Source organism: Carcharodon carcharias, chromosome 2, assembly GCF_017639515.1.
Source record: "Carcharodon carcharias isolate sCarCar2 chromosome 2, sCarCar2.pri, whole genome shotgun sequence".
NCBI lineage: Eukaryota > Metazoa > Chordata > Chondrichthyes > Lamniformes > Lamnidae > Carcharodon > Carcharodon carcharias.
In genome coordinates, this window is record NC_054468.1 from 117,217,188 (window position 1) to 117,236,398 (window position 19,211).

At 38.9% G+C, this 19,211-nt stretch overlaps 1 protein-coding gene across 3 annotated transcripts in view; it reads right to left on the reverse strand.

Moving 5' to 3' along the window:
- esf1 (ESF1, nucleolar pre-rRNA processing protein, homolog (S. cerevisiae)) overlaps positions 1-19,211 on the reverse strand; it is a 64,590-nt gene continuing 45,379 nt past the window's right edge. For all 3 annotated transcript variants that reach the window (XM_041212191.1, XM_041212200.1, XM_041212185.1), the window contains 5 exons: positions 15,474-15,616; positions 5,744-5,834; positions 4,688-4,776; positions 2,603-2,752; positions 1-554 (listed from right to left, as the gene is read on the reverse strand). In XM_041212191.1, the coding sequence (XP_041068125.1) occupies positions 252-554; positions 2,603-2,752; positions 4,688-4,776; positions 5,744-5,834; positions 15,474-15,616 (776 nt within the window). In that variant the 3' untranslated portion in view covers positions 1-251. The remainder of the gene's footprint in view (positions 555-2,602; positions 2,753-4,687; positions 4,777-5,743; positions 5,835-15,473; positions 15,617-19,211) is intronic.

Sequence of the window (19,211 nt, forward strand, 5' to 3'; positions counted from 1 at the left end):
TTTTGGGTTCCAGCAGTGGACAGAAGAATTTAATTCAAATACAGCTATTGGTAAAAGACATTATTCTAGTTAACATTAATGATATTAGTCCTGGAGATACATTAAACCTAGGAGAGAAGTATTTAAAACTATCTGAACAACTTATTTTAGTAAGCTTATTTCCAGTGATGTATACGTACATTGTTAGCGATCAAAACTTAAGTATATTTGCAAAAATTTGAATGAATTTTCTTTTTTACACACAGATTCTATTACATAGTTTTTTGTTTCTTTCGAGCCTGAAATTGTTCTGCTTTTGCTTTCACTGATTTTACAAGCAAAGAAAGTGCATGATCTACGGGTTTCTTCACAGCTGTCATTGTTTCTTCTCCAGTAACCTCTCTCTCTTTCCTATTGAGTGATGCTGCCTGCTTCTGCTGCTCTTGTCTTTGCCTGGACTTTTCTTCCAAGATTGACTGTGTGGCATTAGTCTTCTTAAAACCAGGATCTGAAGGGTCCAGGTTAAAGAGGTGTGAAGTGTATATGGCTTGAAACCTTGGGTCAGCAACATCCACCTAGTGACAAAAAAAATCTTCTCAAACATAATATCTTAAACCTTTGTTTGAGCTGTCCAGTTTTACAATATATTCAATGTTTAAAATTTAGGCAACCTCTGAATCTTGCCAGTGATCTCCATAGTAACAGGATTATGCAATTCAGAACTCTCATGCAATTTTTCCATGTCAGATTATCTGAATGGGAAAGCATTTAATGTAAAGCCTATTTCCTCCTTTCTATTTTTCTTCCATAGAATTACAGCTCATTGTGCCTGTGCTGGTTCTCTGAAAGAGCTATTCATTTTGTCCTATTCTCCTGCCCTTTAAAGTTTTCACTTTGCAAAGTCATCCATTCTTCCATTAAAGCTATTACGGGTTCTGTTTCCACCATGTTTTTTCGTTGGGTATTTGGTGGTCTGACAATGCACTACACTAGAAAAAAATCTTCTCACTTCTCCCTTTGTTCTTTTGGTGATAGTTTCGAACCATCAACTCATTGATCAATGGAAATTGCTTTTCTAATTTACTTGATCAACATTCCTCTTGATTATCTTTGCTCTAATAAATTGACCCCTAGTTTCTCTGGCCTCTCTTCATAACTAAACTTGGGCTATATCTGAAATGAATTTTCATTATCAAACTTTCATTATCAAATTAAGTAGGAACATAGGAACAGGAGTAGGCCATTAATCCCTACAGCTTGTTCCATTCAGTTTGATTAAAGCTGATCTGTACCTTAAATTAATTTATCCACCATTGTTTCAAATCCTTTGATATCGTTACCAACAAAAATTGATAGCTCTCAAGACTTGAATATTTCAAGCGACCCAAAAACCACACACTAGCTCTAATTCAAAGATTATACTGTCCTGTTCTGGATTCCCTCACTAGGAGAAATAGCTTTTCTCTATTTACTCTAGAGAACCCCAATAAATCTGTTGTATATCTTCAAGGTCTCCAGAGAGCTCCAGAAGTATTTTCTTGTAGGCTACTATACAAGTCATTCTGGCACATCAATTGTACTATATCATACCTTTGGAAATATACTAGGAGGTGCCAAAGGAGAAAAGTACACTTCCAAATGAGGATGTAAAAGTTTAAGGACAATATTTACTTGAACTGTAATAGAATTGTGTTTGTTTGGGTAAAATTGTGCCTGTAGTGGTTATTGTGATTATAGAGTCATTTCTGTGCTTCTTCATTTACCTGAAACATTTAATTGACAGTGCTGTCAATTCATGAAGCTATAGAGGTTGACCAATGGGAATGTATGGGGCAGAAACATTAAAAAAACAGCAGCCGTTAGAGTCCCTAATTATCATATCAGAAATATGCCAGCAGCTAACAGATTCTAACAAGGAACCATTCCCTCTAGTCTTTATTCTCCATGCCTTAAGCCCATCCTTGGTCCGATCTATCTCCCCACCTATGGACCAGGAGATCATTACCCGCCTTACAATTAGCAACACAGCAGACTGGTGCTTTAGGCCAGCAATCAGGAGTTTTACTGACATGTTTTAAAACTTCAGAATCAGATTTAAAGCGCACTATCCTGCTCCACTGTTCTACCAATCTATTTTAACATGAATCTCATCCGCAATTCACAGTAGGATATTTATATTTTTGACAAGTATAAACATGATACAGAAATACCTTATCTGGATATGCTTTTGTTTTTTTTTTTAATTTATTCTTTCATGGGATGTGGGTGTCACTGGCAAGGCCAGCATTTGTTGCCCACCCCTAATTGCTCTTGAACTGAGTGGTTTGCCATCACCCTTTCAGAGGGCAGTTAACAGTCAACCACATTGCTGTGGGTCTGTAGTTACATGTAGGCCAGACCAGGTAAGGATGGCAGATTTCCTTTTCTAAAGGACATTCGTGAACCAGTTGGTTTTTCATGGATTAGCTTTTAATTCCAGATTATTAACTGAATTTAAATTCCACGAGCTGCCAAGGTGGGATTTGAACCATTGCCCCCCAGAACATCACCCTGGCCCTCTGGATTACTGGTTCAGTGACATTACCACTATGCCACATTGAAGTATTAAATGAATAATAATTACCTGGAAATTGTCTTCTTTCAGGAGTCCCTGCTTTTTAATTAATTTCTTCTTTTTCTTCTTGCTAAGATTCTGCTGTTCTACTATTTTGTCATAATTGAAGTGTCTTCGGTCTTCCTCTTCATCGTCCATCATAAGCAAGGCCATTTTTGCCTGATAATGAAATATTTTGAGGTGTAAATTGACTGAACATTGTTCTGAGAACATTTAAACTGTAAACCTGCTAATTAAGGCAAAAAGTACAGATGCTCAGAACAGAGCACCCAGATGTATATAAAAGCCCGCAAGATGATACTCCTATCTTCTGTTAGTCCAGTTGTTAAACTATGCTATCTGTCAGCTGTTTATGTTACTGCAGATCCTAACTACCGTCAAGGTCATCAAGATTCTGAAAGATCATGTGGAATTATCACCAGTTTCTCCTGGGGTAGGGGCAATTGAGGCACAAGAATCATCACAATCCACCCAAGGATTACAAATCAGAAAAGCTAAAACAAATAGAATAAAAAGCAGAGAAAGGCAAAGAAATGAAAAAGCAAAGCATGACTTTGCTAGCAAGTAAATTTATTTTCCCTGAGGAAATCTTTTCATTTCATTGTTAATTTTCAACATTTTGTAGACACACAGCTTAGATAAAATGTCGTGGCTGCTAATGGACAGAGCAGGGAAAGGACAGGCAGAAAGGAAAAGAAGGACTAAGATTTATATATAGTGTCTTTACAATCTCAGATCCAAAAGTGCTTCAACAGTCAATGAAAAACTTATGAAGTGTGGTCACTGATATCATGTATGGCAATGCAGTAGTATTTGCATACGGCAAAGCCACACAAACTTCAATTAGATAAATAACTAAATAATCAGCTTCAAAACAGAAACAGAATTACCTGGAAAAACTCAGCAGGTCTGGCAGCATCGGCGAAGAAGAAGAAAGTTGACATTTCGAGTCCTCATGACCCTTCAACAGAACTGAGTAAAATTAGGAGAGGGGTGAAATATAAGCTGGTTTAAGGTGGGGGGGGGGGGGGGGGGGGGGGGGGGGGGGTGTGGAGAGAGAGAGAGAGAGAGAGAGAGAGAGAGAGACAATTGGTGGGGGGGGTGGGGGGGGTGGTTGTAGGGACAAACAAGCAGTGATAGGAGCAGATAATCAAAGTATGTCACAGACAAAAGAACAAAGAGGTATTGAAGGTGGTGATATTATCTAAACGAATGTGCTAATTAAGAATGGATGGCAGGACACACAAGGTACAGCTCTAATGGGGGTGGGGTGGAATAAGACTAACTAAATCGTTGTTTAGTCATTAATATAAAATCATAGCTGTCATCTTAATTTAAGACTTCAGATAAAAACTGCTATTAAGATTTATCTAAAACATGTCTGAAGATTCATTGTAGAAGCAACGAAATTATTCCCCCTCCCTTTTGTTTTTTCCAATAATTTATATAGATTTTTCTTTTCCCACCTATTTCCATTATTTTGAAAATCTATACCTTTTATGCCGTTAGTCTTATTCCACCACACCCCCACTACAGCTGTACCCTGTGTGTCCTGCCATCCATTCTTAATTAGCACATTCATTTAGATAATATCACTACCTGCAACACCTCTTTGTTCTTTTGTCTGTGACATCTTTTGATTATCTTCTCCTATCACTGTTTGCTTGTCCCTACAACCACCCCACCCCACCACCCCCCCCTCCCCCCCACCTTAAACCAGCTTATATTTCACCCCTCTCCTAATTTTACTCAGTTCTGTTGAAGGGTCATGAGGACTCGAAATGTCAACTTTTTACTTCTCCACTTCTCTGGATGCTGCCAGACCTGCTGAATTTTCCCCGGTAATTCTGTTTTTGTTTTGGATTTCCAGCATCCGCAGTTTTTTGTTTTTATTTTTTATAAATAATCAGCTTATTTGATTTGATTATTTGGATGTTGCCTGCAGGCTAAATGTTGACAGGGAACTGGGAAAAAACAATGCTCTTCTTCAAAAGGTGCAGCGACAGCTTTGACAGCTACTCATGCAAAAGATGAAATATCTTATTCATGCCATACACTCTGTAGTTCATTTTTTAATATGGCGCATTTTCTGACCTTTTCCTTTTCTAAATCACCCTCCTCTGGTGTCAGTGGTTTATCCATTGACTTTTTGATCTTTTTGTGCATTTTCTTTTGCTGCAATGCTACAAGTAAGAAATGAAAAGAACAAAATGTGAAAGTTGTTCAACATGACAACTTTGATTAAAAAAACATTTTTGAATATCTCAAAACACTTCACAAAATGAACTACAAAAAGCAGTGAATATTATTGCTAAGTGAGGAAACATTATACAATCACTATTAAATCAGAAAAAAATCCAATCCGCCTAGAGTATCATTTTTATTGTTTTGCTGTATATATAATGACATCATTTAGCAGCACTTGTGTGACTGATAAACATAAACGTTTGTACGCAAAAACTGGAATAATTATCTTATTCCACATTTTCATTCTGTAAGCCAACTATGGAGATACTGGACATATTAAGTGCATATTAATCTGACAATAAAAGGTGTAAGGTCAAAGTCTAAAAGCAAGAAATAATCCCCAGTCACTGTTCCACTTTAAAAAGGGACCTGTACTCTGCTGAAACAGAATGTACATACACATAAAATCAAATTTACAAACATCTAATCAGATTGTCATAACTGTCAACATAGAAAAAATACAATTTCTTTCTTGTAGCTTCAGGTTTAGTCTCTTAGCAGTTATGTGAAAATTTCCACAAAAGATAATTTTGAGTTGCTTCTACAATGAATCTTCAGACATGTTTTAGATAAATCTTAATAGCAGTTTTTATCTGAAGTCTTAAATTAAGATGACAGCTATGATTTTATATTAATGACTAAACAACGATTTATAAGCAGCAGTAACTCATGTGCCACAATATTTAAGATTTTTTTTGCTTTAAAGAGGATTTGAAGAATGGAAGGGGCCTATCAGAAATACCACTAAAATTGTAGAGTTTCAAAATATTAGTCTGAACATTAATTTGTTACCTTTCTCTTGATTTTAGAAACTATCAGCTTTAACAGTGAATACAGGAAATTGGCTATGGAGAGTTCTTGTATCCATGCATGATCTACAAATGTGTATTTTTTTCTGTTTACCTGACTGCCCCAGTTCATCTGTGAAGAAAGAATCATTCAAATCTACATCTGATGGAACCTCATCATCACTTAGTCTCTCAGCATTTTTAACCTGCACAGAAATCAGAGGAGAAATATTAAACAAAATTATATTCCATCAAAAATCAGCTACAATGATATGATGCCACTCTTGTGCACTATACAAAAATGTCAACCATCACAAATCAGAATACTGTCTTCTTCCCGTTTTTGGAATAGATCAAAAGATGGTTGGGGAAAGACAAGTCACTTAGAGAAGCTGTTATGGTAGGACTGTGTATGACGTGCATGGAAAAAGGCCAAGTGTAGATTGCTGCAATAGCCATTTTTCCTGACTGCAGATTTACAATGGCAAGTGCAGTCACAAACTTGCTGACTCTCATCACATACATTTCTGAATAAAATTTACAAAATGCAACTTTTATTATAGTGACAGATTTCTATAATTACAAAACTAGTACTAGCCCAAATATCGATTGTGCCAAAAGAATCCTAAGCATAATTATCCACTTTAACCAGCTCTCAGATTTGGTCTCCCTCCCCCTCCAATATGCTGCATCCTACAATTCAATTTCTTAACTAGAATAGTTGACAAGTAGGATGTGAAAGCTGTTCTGCTTAGTACAAATGCCAATGGGCCACATCTGTGAATATTATTCTCTCTTATAATCTAGCATGTTTATGATCAGCATTGAAATACGTATGCTCAAATTAGGTGGATAATTTAGTTAGCTCTAATAAAATACTCACTACTTAATTTTTGATTAAAATTGAGGTGCAAAGCAAGCCAATACATAAACAGGGCTTCTGGCAAGCATTAGTGTGCTAATCCTGTTGGTATCCATGTGCATTTAAATCAGATCTCATTTACAGACCACTTCAGGATGACTAGTTCACAGTGGGAAATGGAGCTTTAACTTTTAGAATTAAATATTACCTCCATGTGTAATGGGTCAATGGACATTCATATGTTGTAATCTCAATGGCAAGAGGGTGTGTGTGAAATGAACTGCTTCGTGAACACAGTTCCTCAAATAATGAAGTAGTCCATGCCTGCAAGCAGCATGACCTGGACAACAACCAGGCTTCAGCTCATAAATGCCAACTGTAAGTCTGTCTTTCTTCTTCTTCCTATCAAGTGACATTCATGTCATACAACTGCCAGGCAATGACCATCAACAAGAAAGATCCTAACCACCTTCCCACAACATTACCATTACCAAGTCTCCCACCATCAACACCAGTGACCAGAAATTCAACTGGACCAGATACATAAAGATTGTGACTTTTAAAGCAGGTCAGAGGCTGGCTATTCTGAGCAGCAAGTGGTTCATCTCGACTCCTCAAAGTCCCTCCACCATTCAAAAGTCTCAAGCTAGGAGTGTGATGGGATACCCTCCACTTGTCTGGATAGATGAAGCCTCAACAATGAAAAAGGACAAACCATTCCGCTTGATTGTCACACCTTTAACATTCACTCCTTCATGGGCACACTGTGGCTTTAATGTGTACTATCCAGAGTGTGCCCTGCAGCAAGTCACCGAGGCTAATCAGTCAGCATTTGCCAAACCCATGACCACCACCACCACCACCAGAAGAACAAAGGCAGCCCATGCATGGGAACACAATCACCTCTAGGTCGGACACCATCCAGACATCGGCTTATTGTCATTTCATCATTGTCAAAATCTTGGAACTCACTAACAAACAGCATTGTGGGAACACATTAAATACACAGACTGCAGTGGTTCAAGATGACGACTAACCAACGTCTTCTCAAGAGAAACTTGGAATGGGCAATAAATGCTGCCTGTCAGCAATACCCATATCCGGAGATGAAATGAGTGAAGTAAAAAAAACACTTTTATGGTTTTTAATATACCCCAACACAAAGATGCAATTTAGACATGACGCTGGGGGAGGTAAGAGTTGTGCTGGATTTAACCACGTGCCTGTGATGTGATAATTGGAATATGTGCAGATTTCAGGTAATACCACATAAAACAATTCCATTTATTTTGTTTGCCATTTCAGCAGAAGTTTGGAACTATTCTATGATTGGAAAACTAATTTAGAACAATGTTCAAAAACAAGGAGAAGAACTGGGTGCTGCAGTGGGTTAGAATCTTGTTGTCCCCTTCTGGGACTGGAATTCAATTTTATCCTAGACTCATGATATGAGAGTCTCAACAGTTAACTTTTCAGGCCGACAATCTTTCAGCAGTAAGGTCACAGACCTGAAACGTCGAGCCAGATTTTGACTACCAAGGTGGGTCACCTTGGTAAAAAGTGCCCCAAATTGCGAAATTTTTGCCCCAGGGGAGGGTGAGTGCAGAATGAAGTCAGGCCCACCAACCATGGAAGCAGATGCTACTAGGATGCGGGGCAGGTGAGTGCCACGGCAGGGTGATTAGAAGGCTTGCCTCGGTTCTCTGAGACTTGATGCCAGTACTTTTAGAAGAATTTGGGCCCTCTAGCCTTCACACCCCTTATCCACGTCTCATGATCCCTCATACCCCCATACCACCTCACCCAGTATCCACCATGGAAAGACCTCAGGCACGTGGAGATGAAAAATATGAACTTCTAAAAACCTAATACAGCTCTCACTGTAGAGATTTGATAGTGGAAAACTCCCATTCATGAAAGCATCAAAGCATTTACATCTCAAGTGGTCAATCTCTTATAAAAACAAAAGCTTCCGTTCATTTCCCTAACCCATTAATAGCCTCTTTCAGCTGTCAGTGAAACTGTGAACTCAGAACCCCCCTGCTGAGATAATTATAGCTTTTCAAATGTAGCCAAGTATTCATAATGAATAGATCTTAGGGAAACATCAACAATGAACTCTACTGAAATTGTTCAAAAAGATGCTGTACCAACTGGCCTGTCAATCAAAGCAGTCCAATGGATGTCCTCTTTTAACCAAATCATTGGCAGTTGCAGCCAGGCTTTTAAAAAATAGTTTAAAGACAGGGGGATTTAAAAACCTTCAAATCACGACAGTTAAACAGACTTTATTCACCAATTCAACGGCATCTGCGTCTACTCCATGAATTTGTGTCTTACACACTATGGGTTAAGGCCCTTGCAACAGCCAAAATGGGATCTGTCTGAAGTCAGGACTAAGTTCAAATGGCCCTGCTGGGTTCAGGTTTCCCTCCAATGTGAATCTTGCCGTGCCCCTTTTCCCTTACCGGCAGAAATGGGATCTGTTGGAAATGTGGGCAGGATCTCCACATATGGCTCCCACCCGCCATGTTTAAAAGTCTGTGGAGTCTTCCAGACTCTGAAAATCTAGCCCATTAACACTTTCTTTCTCCACAGACGCTGCCAGATATGGCGAGCATTTCCAGCATTTTCTGTTTTTAATTTCAGATTTCCAGCAACTGCAGTATTTTGCTTTTGTAATTTGTGAATCCCCTCTGACTGCAATAGTCCTGTGTGAAATGAGCTTAGATAGTTCCAATCCAGTTTTAATACAAAACTGTTCCTCATCCTCACTTGGAGGCCACAGGATGGATGATGTGGGAAACAGAATAAAATGATATTCTGGTGCGGTAAGCTTGAAATTAATTTGGAGCATAATGCTGGGCCAATGTTAAGAGGGGCCTTTATTCTACAGTGGGCAGTGCTACATCTGAACTGGGAGTGCTTCATGCTGACAGTTGGTGCTTGAAATGCTCAGAATTCTAATCTCCATTACTAACATCGCTCACCTCAATAAGCAAAATTTTAAGAAGCACTAGATGAAATGGCCCAGTTGCTCATGGCTCAATTCTTGTGATAGCTTTGGCACAGTGACACGTTCAGTGACCTGTGTCTGCTTGGCATATCAATATCCAAATTGGACGGCATCACAATACATAGTTCTCTGTAGTTTAGCTATATTCTCTTGGATTGATTACTTCATTTAGATAGATGATATCAGAGTTTATCCCTTTCAGTTTACCTTGGATGGTTATATTTGGCAAGGTAACGTCAGTCTACTTTAACATGATCCACAATGCTGTCAAAACGCATTATAAAATAAGTTAAAATTGGTTGGCTTTCGGCACTGTGTAAGTTTTAAAAATACCAAATTTGATCACAATTATAATTTGTCAATTAAACATTTTCCAGAGATTGCTTCAGGCGTGAACAGAAGAGGTACATTCTCATTTGTATGTCAATAAATGAGAAGATATAAAACAATTATAAACGGCCAGCATAAAAATAATTTCCTATTTAAAATCCCGGAATGGTAATTCAATTAAAAAAATCTGTTTTACTATTCACGACTGCAGAATGCTTTACAAATTGCTTAAAATTTGGTAAAATAGTTGCTCACAGATTTCAATGTAAAAGAGATTGAAATGTTTAAATTCTGTAATTGCTATTTTTGATTACTGAAGTTGAAGTGACGCACTACTGCAATATCCCTGCTCGCGTGTCTCTGTAATTGAGACAGACAGCCGGCAGACTATCATCCCCATATGGATTCAATCTGGCAGCTCAGTTGTCACGATGCTTAACCTTGTTTTAACATGTGAAGCCGCCAGGCAGCCAAAAATGTCAATATATACAGATTTTAAAATCTACATAACATTAGCTGATAGCACTGATATAGCAGTCCACCACATACTATAAATATGGACAATACACAAGTACGGAAAGTGTGCCCAGAGTATAATTCAACCCAACCACAGTCTGGCAAAAATCAAGAGGTCGCTCATAAAATGAACCTTTACTTTCTTTAAATTTCCACAGTAATGAAATAGAGCTGCATTTTTGGAGAAGGAGCGGAATTTTTTTTCTCCCAAAAATAAAAAGCTTAAAGTTTCACCTCACTAAAATATGTAAAGCCAGACATGGCAGTTAAAGAGTTCTAGACAGTGGATGTGTCACATCTTTCTGTCCAGACACATTAATTCTGATAATTACATGACACAGGTTGCAGCAAGACCTAATTTAAGGAGTGTAGAGTCTGTTATATGAAGATCACATTTTTCGACCTTTCAATTATCTCTTCTTTTCCCACCTTTTAGTAAAAGCAGATATGAAATTAAAAGGCATCATATTTTCAAGCATGTCCCCAGCACAAAAAAGAATCTTAAAATGATCAGAGAACCACTACCTGTTAAGTTAACCATGCCACTTTGGTTGTATATAGACAGGTGTTAAAAGCTACCAAATGGTAACAAAGAGCTACACAAGACTATTAAAATTGTTTAAATGTTTTTGAAAAAAAGGCAGCACCTGCTAAAGAACTAAAATCAGTTTCAATGTCCCTACCGCTATTAAGGAGGTAAGCTCGAGAGGTAGCCTCGTGTAAATGCTATGTTGTGTTTATAGACAAATGCAGGAGTGACAGCATTGATATGGTATTCACTAAGCAGTGTACATCTACCTTACTACTCTTGTGACTCCAAAAATGCTTTCATGGAGAGAATTCTTCCTTCTGACATTTCATAGAATGGCCTTTTCTGTCACAGATGTCATACTATAAATGACATACTTCTGGCTTCCTGCCAGGGTCCATAATTAGGGAGGACCTGCTTTTCATTCTAAGCCACGAGGTGTGTTGGATGGTGAAAGATCGACCTGAAATGTTAACTCTGTTTTGCTCTCCTCAGACGCTGCCAGACCTGCTGAGTATTTCCAGCATTAACTGTCTTTACTTCTGCAGGTCACATTGCTTAGACAACTCTGCCTTTGATGGATGAAAAACCTGTGCAAAGCTTCTGACAGTTATAAAAGACAGGCTATTGAAAAGGAATTTCAACATATTTAAAAGTCAGTTACTGGTTATGCAAGCAAACCAGCTGTACACACCACAAATCAGTTATCAGTTTTTTAAAAAAGTGAAAATAAAAGTTCCTACTTTGACTATAGACAAACACACATGTAAACCAACAGTAAGGTGGACTAGCAGGCAGAGGTTAGCCTACCAACACTGTTACTTGGGATAGCTGAATGGGAAGGTTGACTGGAGCGTTGTACCGCAGATTGTTTGCGATTGAATGTGTGACTGCACAGAAAATGCTATGATCTATTTCACTTCTCCAAGTGAAATAGTTGCTGGAGTTTGTTTTAAAGTTAATAGCTTTCAAACCAAAATAAAACATGAGCTCTTACTTGTCTAACTCTAGTGATTTTAATTTTGAAGTTCTACGTCCTACTGGCCAGCAAAGCCCTTTCATGCTCTATGCTTCACTCCCTTGTTTGGAATGTGACCACAATAAACAAGACAACCACATTCCACACAACAACTTCTATTTACATTTAAATAGAGCCTTTAGTGTAGAAAAACATCCAATAGCACTTCACAGGAAAGTTATGGGACTGGAGTGTCATTTTTGGAAAAAGAGAGAAAGCACATAAAGTTAAACTACATCTGTAATTGATCAAGATTTTCTGAAGCTCTTCAAATAAAGCTGCCACATAACAGTCACGTCAAAGGCAAGGTAGCAGAATGGATTGAAAGATAGTTACAGAATAAAAAAAAGGTTAGGAGTCAAGGGAGAGTTCTTGAAATCGCAGAAAGGCCATGTGTGCGTGTCTATTTGCACTCTGGAATTGGGGGAATATTGTGTCAAAATATACAGATGATTCTAAATTGGGGTGGGAGTGCATAGCTATTAACGTAGAGGACTCCACCAAAAATACAGGAAAATACAAACAGGCTTTTAGAGAGAACAAATAAATGGCAAATGAAATTCAATGCTGTGAAGTATTCTACATTACAACATTAAAATTCAAAAAATACTTCATTGGATGTAAAGTGGAGATGTTCGGTGGTCATGCATGTCTTTCTTTTGAACTCTGAGGTGGTTCATTTTAGCAGGTGGAAAAAAAAGAGGCTGCTAATTACATGGAAGGCAAGGAAGGAATAGCAGCAAAGTGATCTGGGAATACAGATGTACAAATTGCTAAACGCAGGTTGATATGGCCAAAAAGCTTGCAGAGTACTGTAGTTCATCTCGAGTGAAGCATCATCACGACCTGAAACCATTAACTCTGTTTCCTTCCACAGATGCTGCCTGACCTGAGTATTTGCAGCATTTTTTCCATTTCAGAAAACTAAAGCAGCAAGGTAATGTTACATTTTGATAGAAACTTGCTTTCCATACTACAAAAGGAGCACAGGGGATTTACAAGCATGTTACTGGAATTAAGCAGATGCAACTATTGGGGAAGTGAGAAGGCTGGGGCTCCCTTTCTCTGGAGAAAGAAACTTAAGAGGGGACTAATTCAGGTCTTTAAAATTACAAAGGGCTTCAATTGTATGAATGAGGAGAAACTGTTTCTACTAATGAATGAGTTCAGAAAAAAGGGGGAACAGCCACTGACAGATCATATAAAGAATTTGTTCATATAGTATAAGGAGAAACTGGACAATGCTGTCATGGAATAGTTGAAGCGGATAGCTTTGCTGCATCTAGGAGAGGCTTGATGCATGTGCAAGAGAGTTGGAGGATAGAGGAATATGGGGACAGGGTGAGAGCAGGTAATTAGAGAAGGTTCGTGTAGAGTATGAACATTGACATAAATCACTTGGGCTGAATGGCCTGTTCCTCTGCTGCAGTTTCTAAGATGAGAAGAGAATTCATTAATCTATGTTTCCACAGAGTCACAGATTTGTTATAGCACAGAAGGAGGCCATTTGGCCCACCAGGTCTACACCAGCTCTCGATTTTCCTGCCTTCTCCCTGTAAGCCTACACATTGTTCCTTTTCAAACAACAGTCTAATTCCCTTCTGAATGCCTCAATTGAACCTGCTTCCACCACACAGGCAGTGTATTCCAGACCTTAACTACTCACTACATGAAGAAGTTTTTTCTCATGTCGCTTCTGCTTCTCTCACCAATTACTTTAAATCTGTGCCCTCTGGTTCTCAATCCTTTCAAGTGGGAACAGTTTCTCCCTTCACCAATCTATCTTCATACCTGAAGTTCCTGATCCCTGGAATCATTCTCACGAGTCTTTTCTAATGTTTTCACATCCATTCTAAAGTCCGACATCCAGAATTGGACGCTAATTAGTGTTTTAAGTGCATTTACCCCATTTTCTACAGTTGAAACTTTTAATTCCTAAAACTAAAAACTATATTCTAGAATACACAAATTTTGTGGGACTTGAACCTTCTGGCTGAAGAAAAGGCCAGAGTTACTACCTGAGAGGGAGGCTATGTATATGTTCAAGGTTATCAATTAAATACCATATGTGGATGCAGATAAATTTTGACTGGGTATGTTTATGTAAAGGTGAATATGGACATTTTTATGGCCAAGTATAAATATGTGATGTACAGAATGGGATTTTCTCACTGGAGCTATGTTCCAAGTATGTTTGTATAGTAGGAAAGAAAATTGAATGAAAATTGTTACAAATTGACCATTCTCTACTTTCATGAGAAACCAATTGTTTAATAGTGTTAAATTAACCAGCAAAGGGGGCTAATCAATTTTGCTTGGTCACCTATTATGGCAATTTCCCTCACAAAATTATCCAAAGCATCTGGATCACATATGATCCTTGTGTGCTCCTTGATCTTTTGAGAACTAAATTCCCTCAGCACCTTTCATAAGAGGCCGGTTTCAATCACACATCTGCGAGATTTAAAAGAGAGAATTCCAATCCTGTACAATACGCACAATTCGGCCAAATTGCCAGGCTGTCTTCTCAGAACTGCGTAAATTGAAACTTTTAAATCAGGTTGCCAAAGTCCCCACCCCCGGCCATACAATCTTCAAATGTTTAAAATATTAATTTAACAGATTGCCAGTGCTTTAGTTTCAACATCCATAAAATGGAAATCACCAGTGCCATTCAGCTGGAAACTCAGGGATTTCTCATTTTACAACTTCAGTAGGAATTTGATACAGTGGTTTATCCTCTTCCGATATTTTAGCTGCAGTTTATTGCATAATTCCTATCAGGCCCAGACTATACTTCCAATTTAATTTTTCTTTTTTTTTTACACAATCTATTTATTCCCTTCATATAAGCCATTTGTTTACAGACTTTTCCAGCTTGCAAAATATGTTTCATCCTCCCTATCCATTTGCAAAAAGTTTACAAGTGAAGTATTAAAATGCAGGATCCCAGAGGCTAAACGGCCATCACTTGATTTAGATAATTTTTGTTGCTCTGAATTTTGTTGCTGAAATCTCCACGGGATTAATGGGCAGTTTCACGAAACACATTGTAATCCACATCAACCAGTTAAAAGAAAGTTCCTACCAACAGTTACGTTTAGAAGCATGAATCAAACAAGTGCCAGACACTAATCCAATATTTACTTATTTTCTGAAAAAGTCCAAACAGTTAAATTAAGCAAGCACATTCCTAAACTTGACAAATTTCAATGATCAAAGTTAGTTTCCAACTTTCTGGGTGGATCAAGAAGACGTTTATTTTGCTTTAATCACAGACGATTCTTAATGATGTTTATCCTGGCAGTCACACGAAGATTAGAAATATGCAGAATGCCTTTTTTCCTCCCCAAAAAACCTGAAGGCCCGATTGTCATTCAAGTTATAAATTAAAAGAGATTATTTAAGCATGGTATGCGGTTTCCAAGTAAACAGAACTGTCTTTGGGGTCCAGCCAATATTTGTTATTCACCAGAAATTTATCATGTTTGCACAAAGGATCACATCCTATCTTGCCTCATTTTCTCTGCAATGTTGAGGAAATAAGATTTTAATGTTATAAATGACCAATTACCTCCTGATCTTCATTATTGTTCTTTTGCTTTCTCTTCTGTTGCTTCTTGTCCTTTCTCTTTTCCAAGTACTGTTCCCATGGCGTCAGTACGTTACCTCTCTCCAGTTTCTTCTTTACAATTGCTTCTGTTGTTTCTTTTAGACCTGAAATAAGATGTAACTTTTTTAATTGCATACAAGACATACAAAATACTTGGATGGTTGAAGGAGGTTCCAGTTTCAGACTTCAATTATGATGCAAAGTATGGTACTAAACAAAGACATTATGTATACAGGAAAACTGTGGACAATCTAATCAATTGTCAATGAGTTATTTTGCTGACAAATCAGATTAAATGTCTCATGCAAAAAAGAAATCACTATTATGGATAGAAAAAGATCGGTGTGTACCATCAAGCAGAATACCCAACCTAAACACACGATTTGGAAAGATGAATCACTCAATTGTAACTAGTTCTCTCAGCATTTATGCTGCATTACTAATCAAATTTTGGACCCAATGTTCTTTCCTCTACAGTTCTGCCTGGGCACAGGTCAGTTGGAGGGCACCCAAACTGTGCTTCATGCTATTTAACCCAAACTGCACCTGGATTGCTGGGTCCAATAACATTAGCCTCCTAGTTCCTGGTGCAGGCCTGTCTCTTGGTTCACAAGTAGTAATCAGCGGCCTCCAGCCCCAATCTGCATCTTGCTGGTCCTGTACAGAATAATCACTTAGCTTCTTGCTAGTCTTCCAGGACCCACTCTGATCCTGTGACCTGAATGGAGCTAGACACAATATTTCTTCTCCAAGACACCACCTGCTCTATGACCCAATAAGACAGCAAGGGTGGGGATGTCACCTTAGAGCTGTCCTACCTCCTTTTCATGGCTGTCCCACACTCATCCAAGCACTCCAGTCTGGGCGATGTTAGTGGGGTGAAGAACACTTTGGTTTTTATTTTCAGAACTGATATACAGGCTTTCAGTGTCTCCCATTTTCTTTATTTCCTTGGGTCTGCCTTTCACTCCTGCAGTTATTAATAAGGTTATTGTTTCTAATGTCTTGCTTATTGCTTTCAATTTTTTAATAAAGATTAAGCATCAGTGGTGACTCAGTGATAACACTGGTGCCTGAGTCAGAAGTTTGACAGCTCAAGCTGCACTCCACAGAACTGAACACAATCTACACTATCGACATCAACCTAACATCATCCTGGGGGTTATCACCGACTAGCCATTTAATTACTGTGGCTACAAGAGCAGGTCAGAGGCTCAGAATCCTGCATTGAGTAACTCACCTCCTAACTCCCCAAAGCCTGTCTACCATCTACAAGGCACAAGTCAGGAGTGTGATGGAATACTCTCCACTTGCCTGGATGAGTGAAGCTCCAACAACACTCCAGAAGCTTGACACCACCCAGAACAAAGCAGCCCACTTGATTGGCACCCAATCCACAAACATTCAGACCCTCCACCGCTGACACACAGTGGCAGTGTTGTGTACCATTTACAAGATGCACTGCAGGAACTCAGCAAGGCTCCTTAGACAGCACCTTCCAAACCCATGATCGCTATCATCTAGCAGGACAAGGACAGCAGATACATGGAAACACCACCACCTGGAAGTTCCCCTCCAAGCCACTCACCATCCTGACTTGGAAATATATCATTGTTCCTTCACCATCGCTGGTTCAAAATCATGGACTGCCTCCCGAACAGCACTGCGGGTGTACCTACACCACATGAACTGCATTGGTTTAAGAAGGCAGCTCACCACCACCTTCTCAAGGGTAATTCGGGATGGGTAATAAATGCTGGCCTAGCCAGTGAAGCCCACATCCCATGAATGAATAAAAAATAGCTTCAGGCCTGTACTAAGGGGTGTCATTGTGTCAGTGGCACTATTCTCAAAAGAAATGTTAAATTTTTCTAGCTGTAATGTACAAGATCCCATAATGCTGTTTTGAAGAGGAGGAAGCATGTTTACCTGGCCAACATTCATCCCTTAACATCAAAAAAATTATCTAGTCATTTGTCACATTGCTCTTGGTGGGCCCTTGCTGTGCACAAATTGGCTGCTGCATTTCCCCACATTATAACAGTGATTACACTTCAAAAAGTACTTCATAAACACTTTGTAACATCCTGAGGTTTTGAAAGGCACAATATTTGTGCAAATTCTTTCACTGCCTCAAATTATGGTTACATTCATTAAATTGTGTATTTGTTTACCATTATTTCACTTCTGCAAAATGGCCTGAGTCCAAAATTTGCCTGTTGTATTCTGACCGCATTTTCAGTTTTGCACTGGCATCACGTTCATCAAGAACAAAACTGTTTTCTCAACTGACCAATTAAAAATTGGTTCTTAAACAGAAATGCATTATGTAATGAACACCAGAGATAGATGGGCACATAACGGAGCATGTAATGCAACATGAAAAGCTGGCACTTGCATTTGGAAGTTCCTGATCATTTATAGCTTTTTATTTAATAAGGTGAAACTCCATTAGTACCTTACCTAGTCAGCACTAAAACTTTAAGTCACATTCTCATATCCTTTTAATTATGTCCCTTCACACAGGAGATTCAGGGGCTTTTTACTACACAAATTATTGAATACCATCAGAGAACAGGAATACATATTACACACAGGAATAGCTGGGAAATGGCAGTTTAGTAGCAAGTCCTTTCAGATTTCAAAACAATTTTCAATGTACCATGTAACTAAAACAAGATGTTTTGATATTTCTGGCAACAACTAATTGACAACACTTGTTGACAGTTCTGCAACACTGGCACAGACATTAGTTATTATTTCAAAAAAGAATAATGTTTCATCATCAGACTTAATTTTATTACCAGCAGTCAGCGCATGTCCCTTACAGATTAGACAGTATTATCTGGCCCATTCACACTCTCATCAGTGTTCATTTTTTATTTTGTAAACATAAAGTTTACTTCCATCCTATTTTCAATCAAGACTGTTTTATGTCCTAGCAGTGAGTCCACAGGAATTTATTAGCATCATTCAGGAGATTGTTACTGCATTACTACTAGAGATAAATTTTGCAATTTCAAGAGGAAAAGAAATAGGGTGGAATTGTTCCAGATTTGCACCAAATGTGGTAGTGGGCGTGGAAAAAGACATTTTACCTGCCGGCCACAATGGCGGATTTTCGCGATGTATCATCCCTTTCCCAGCCTCATTAATAATGCATTCACGGGAAATATGCCAGATTGCTGATGGATGGGCTCGGATTTGTCTGCCACAACGTGACCTCAGCATTTCCTCGCTCCGGACCCCCTATTTAAGGCGCACCAGAGTGTAGCCTACTTCATGTTGGCAGACCAGCACTGCTCCAGGCAACAGATGACCCCGAAAGCAAAGGTGACGGCAGCCCCCAAATTTAGTGATGCCTCTCTGGGGCGCCTGCTGGGTGCAGTGGAAAGCCGCTGTAATATCTTTTACCCATACTTTGGCTGCAGGAGGTCCACCAGTCACCAATCTAGCCTGGGAGGAGGTGGCAGTCAGCACCAATGGAGCACAGAGGTCAGCCATCCAGTGCAGGAAGAGGATGAATGCTCTCATCCGCTCTGCCAGGATAAGTCAACCATCTCAACACACACTCCCAAACCCAGCACACATCCACAGGGATCCCACACCTCAAGGGATAACGCCACTAACTCTCTCACACACCCTTACATCTCCATCAGACTCTGATCCTCTGGAGCTCGCATCCTCATCCTGTCCATG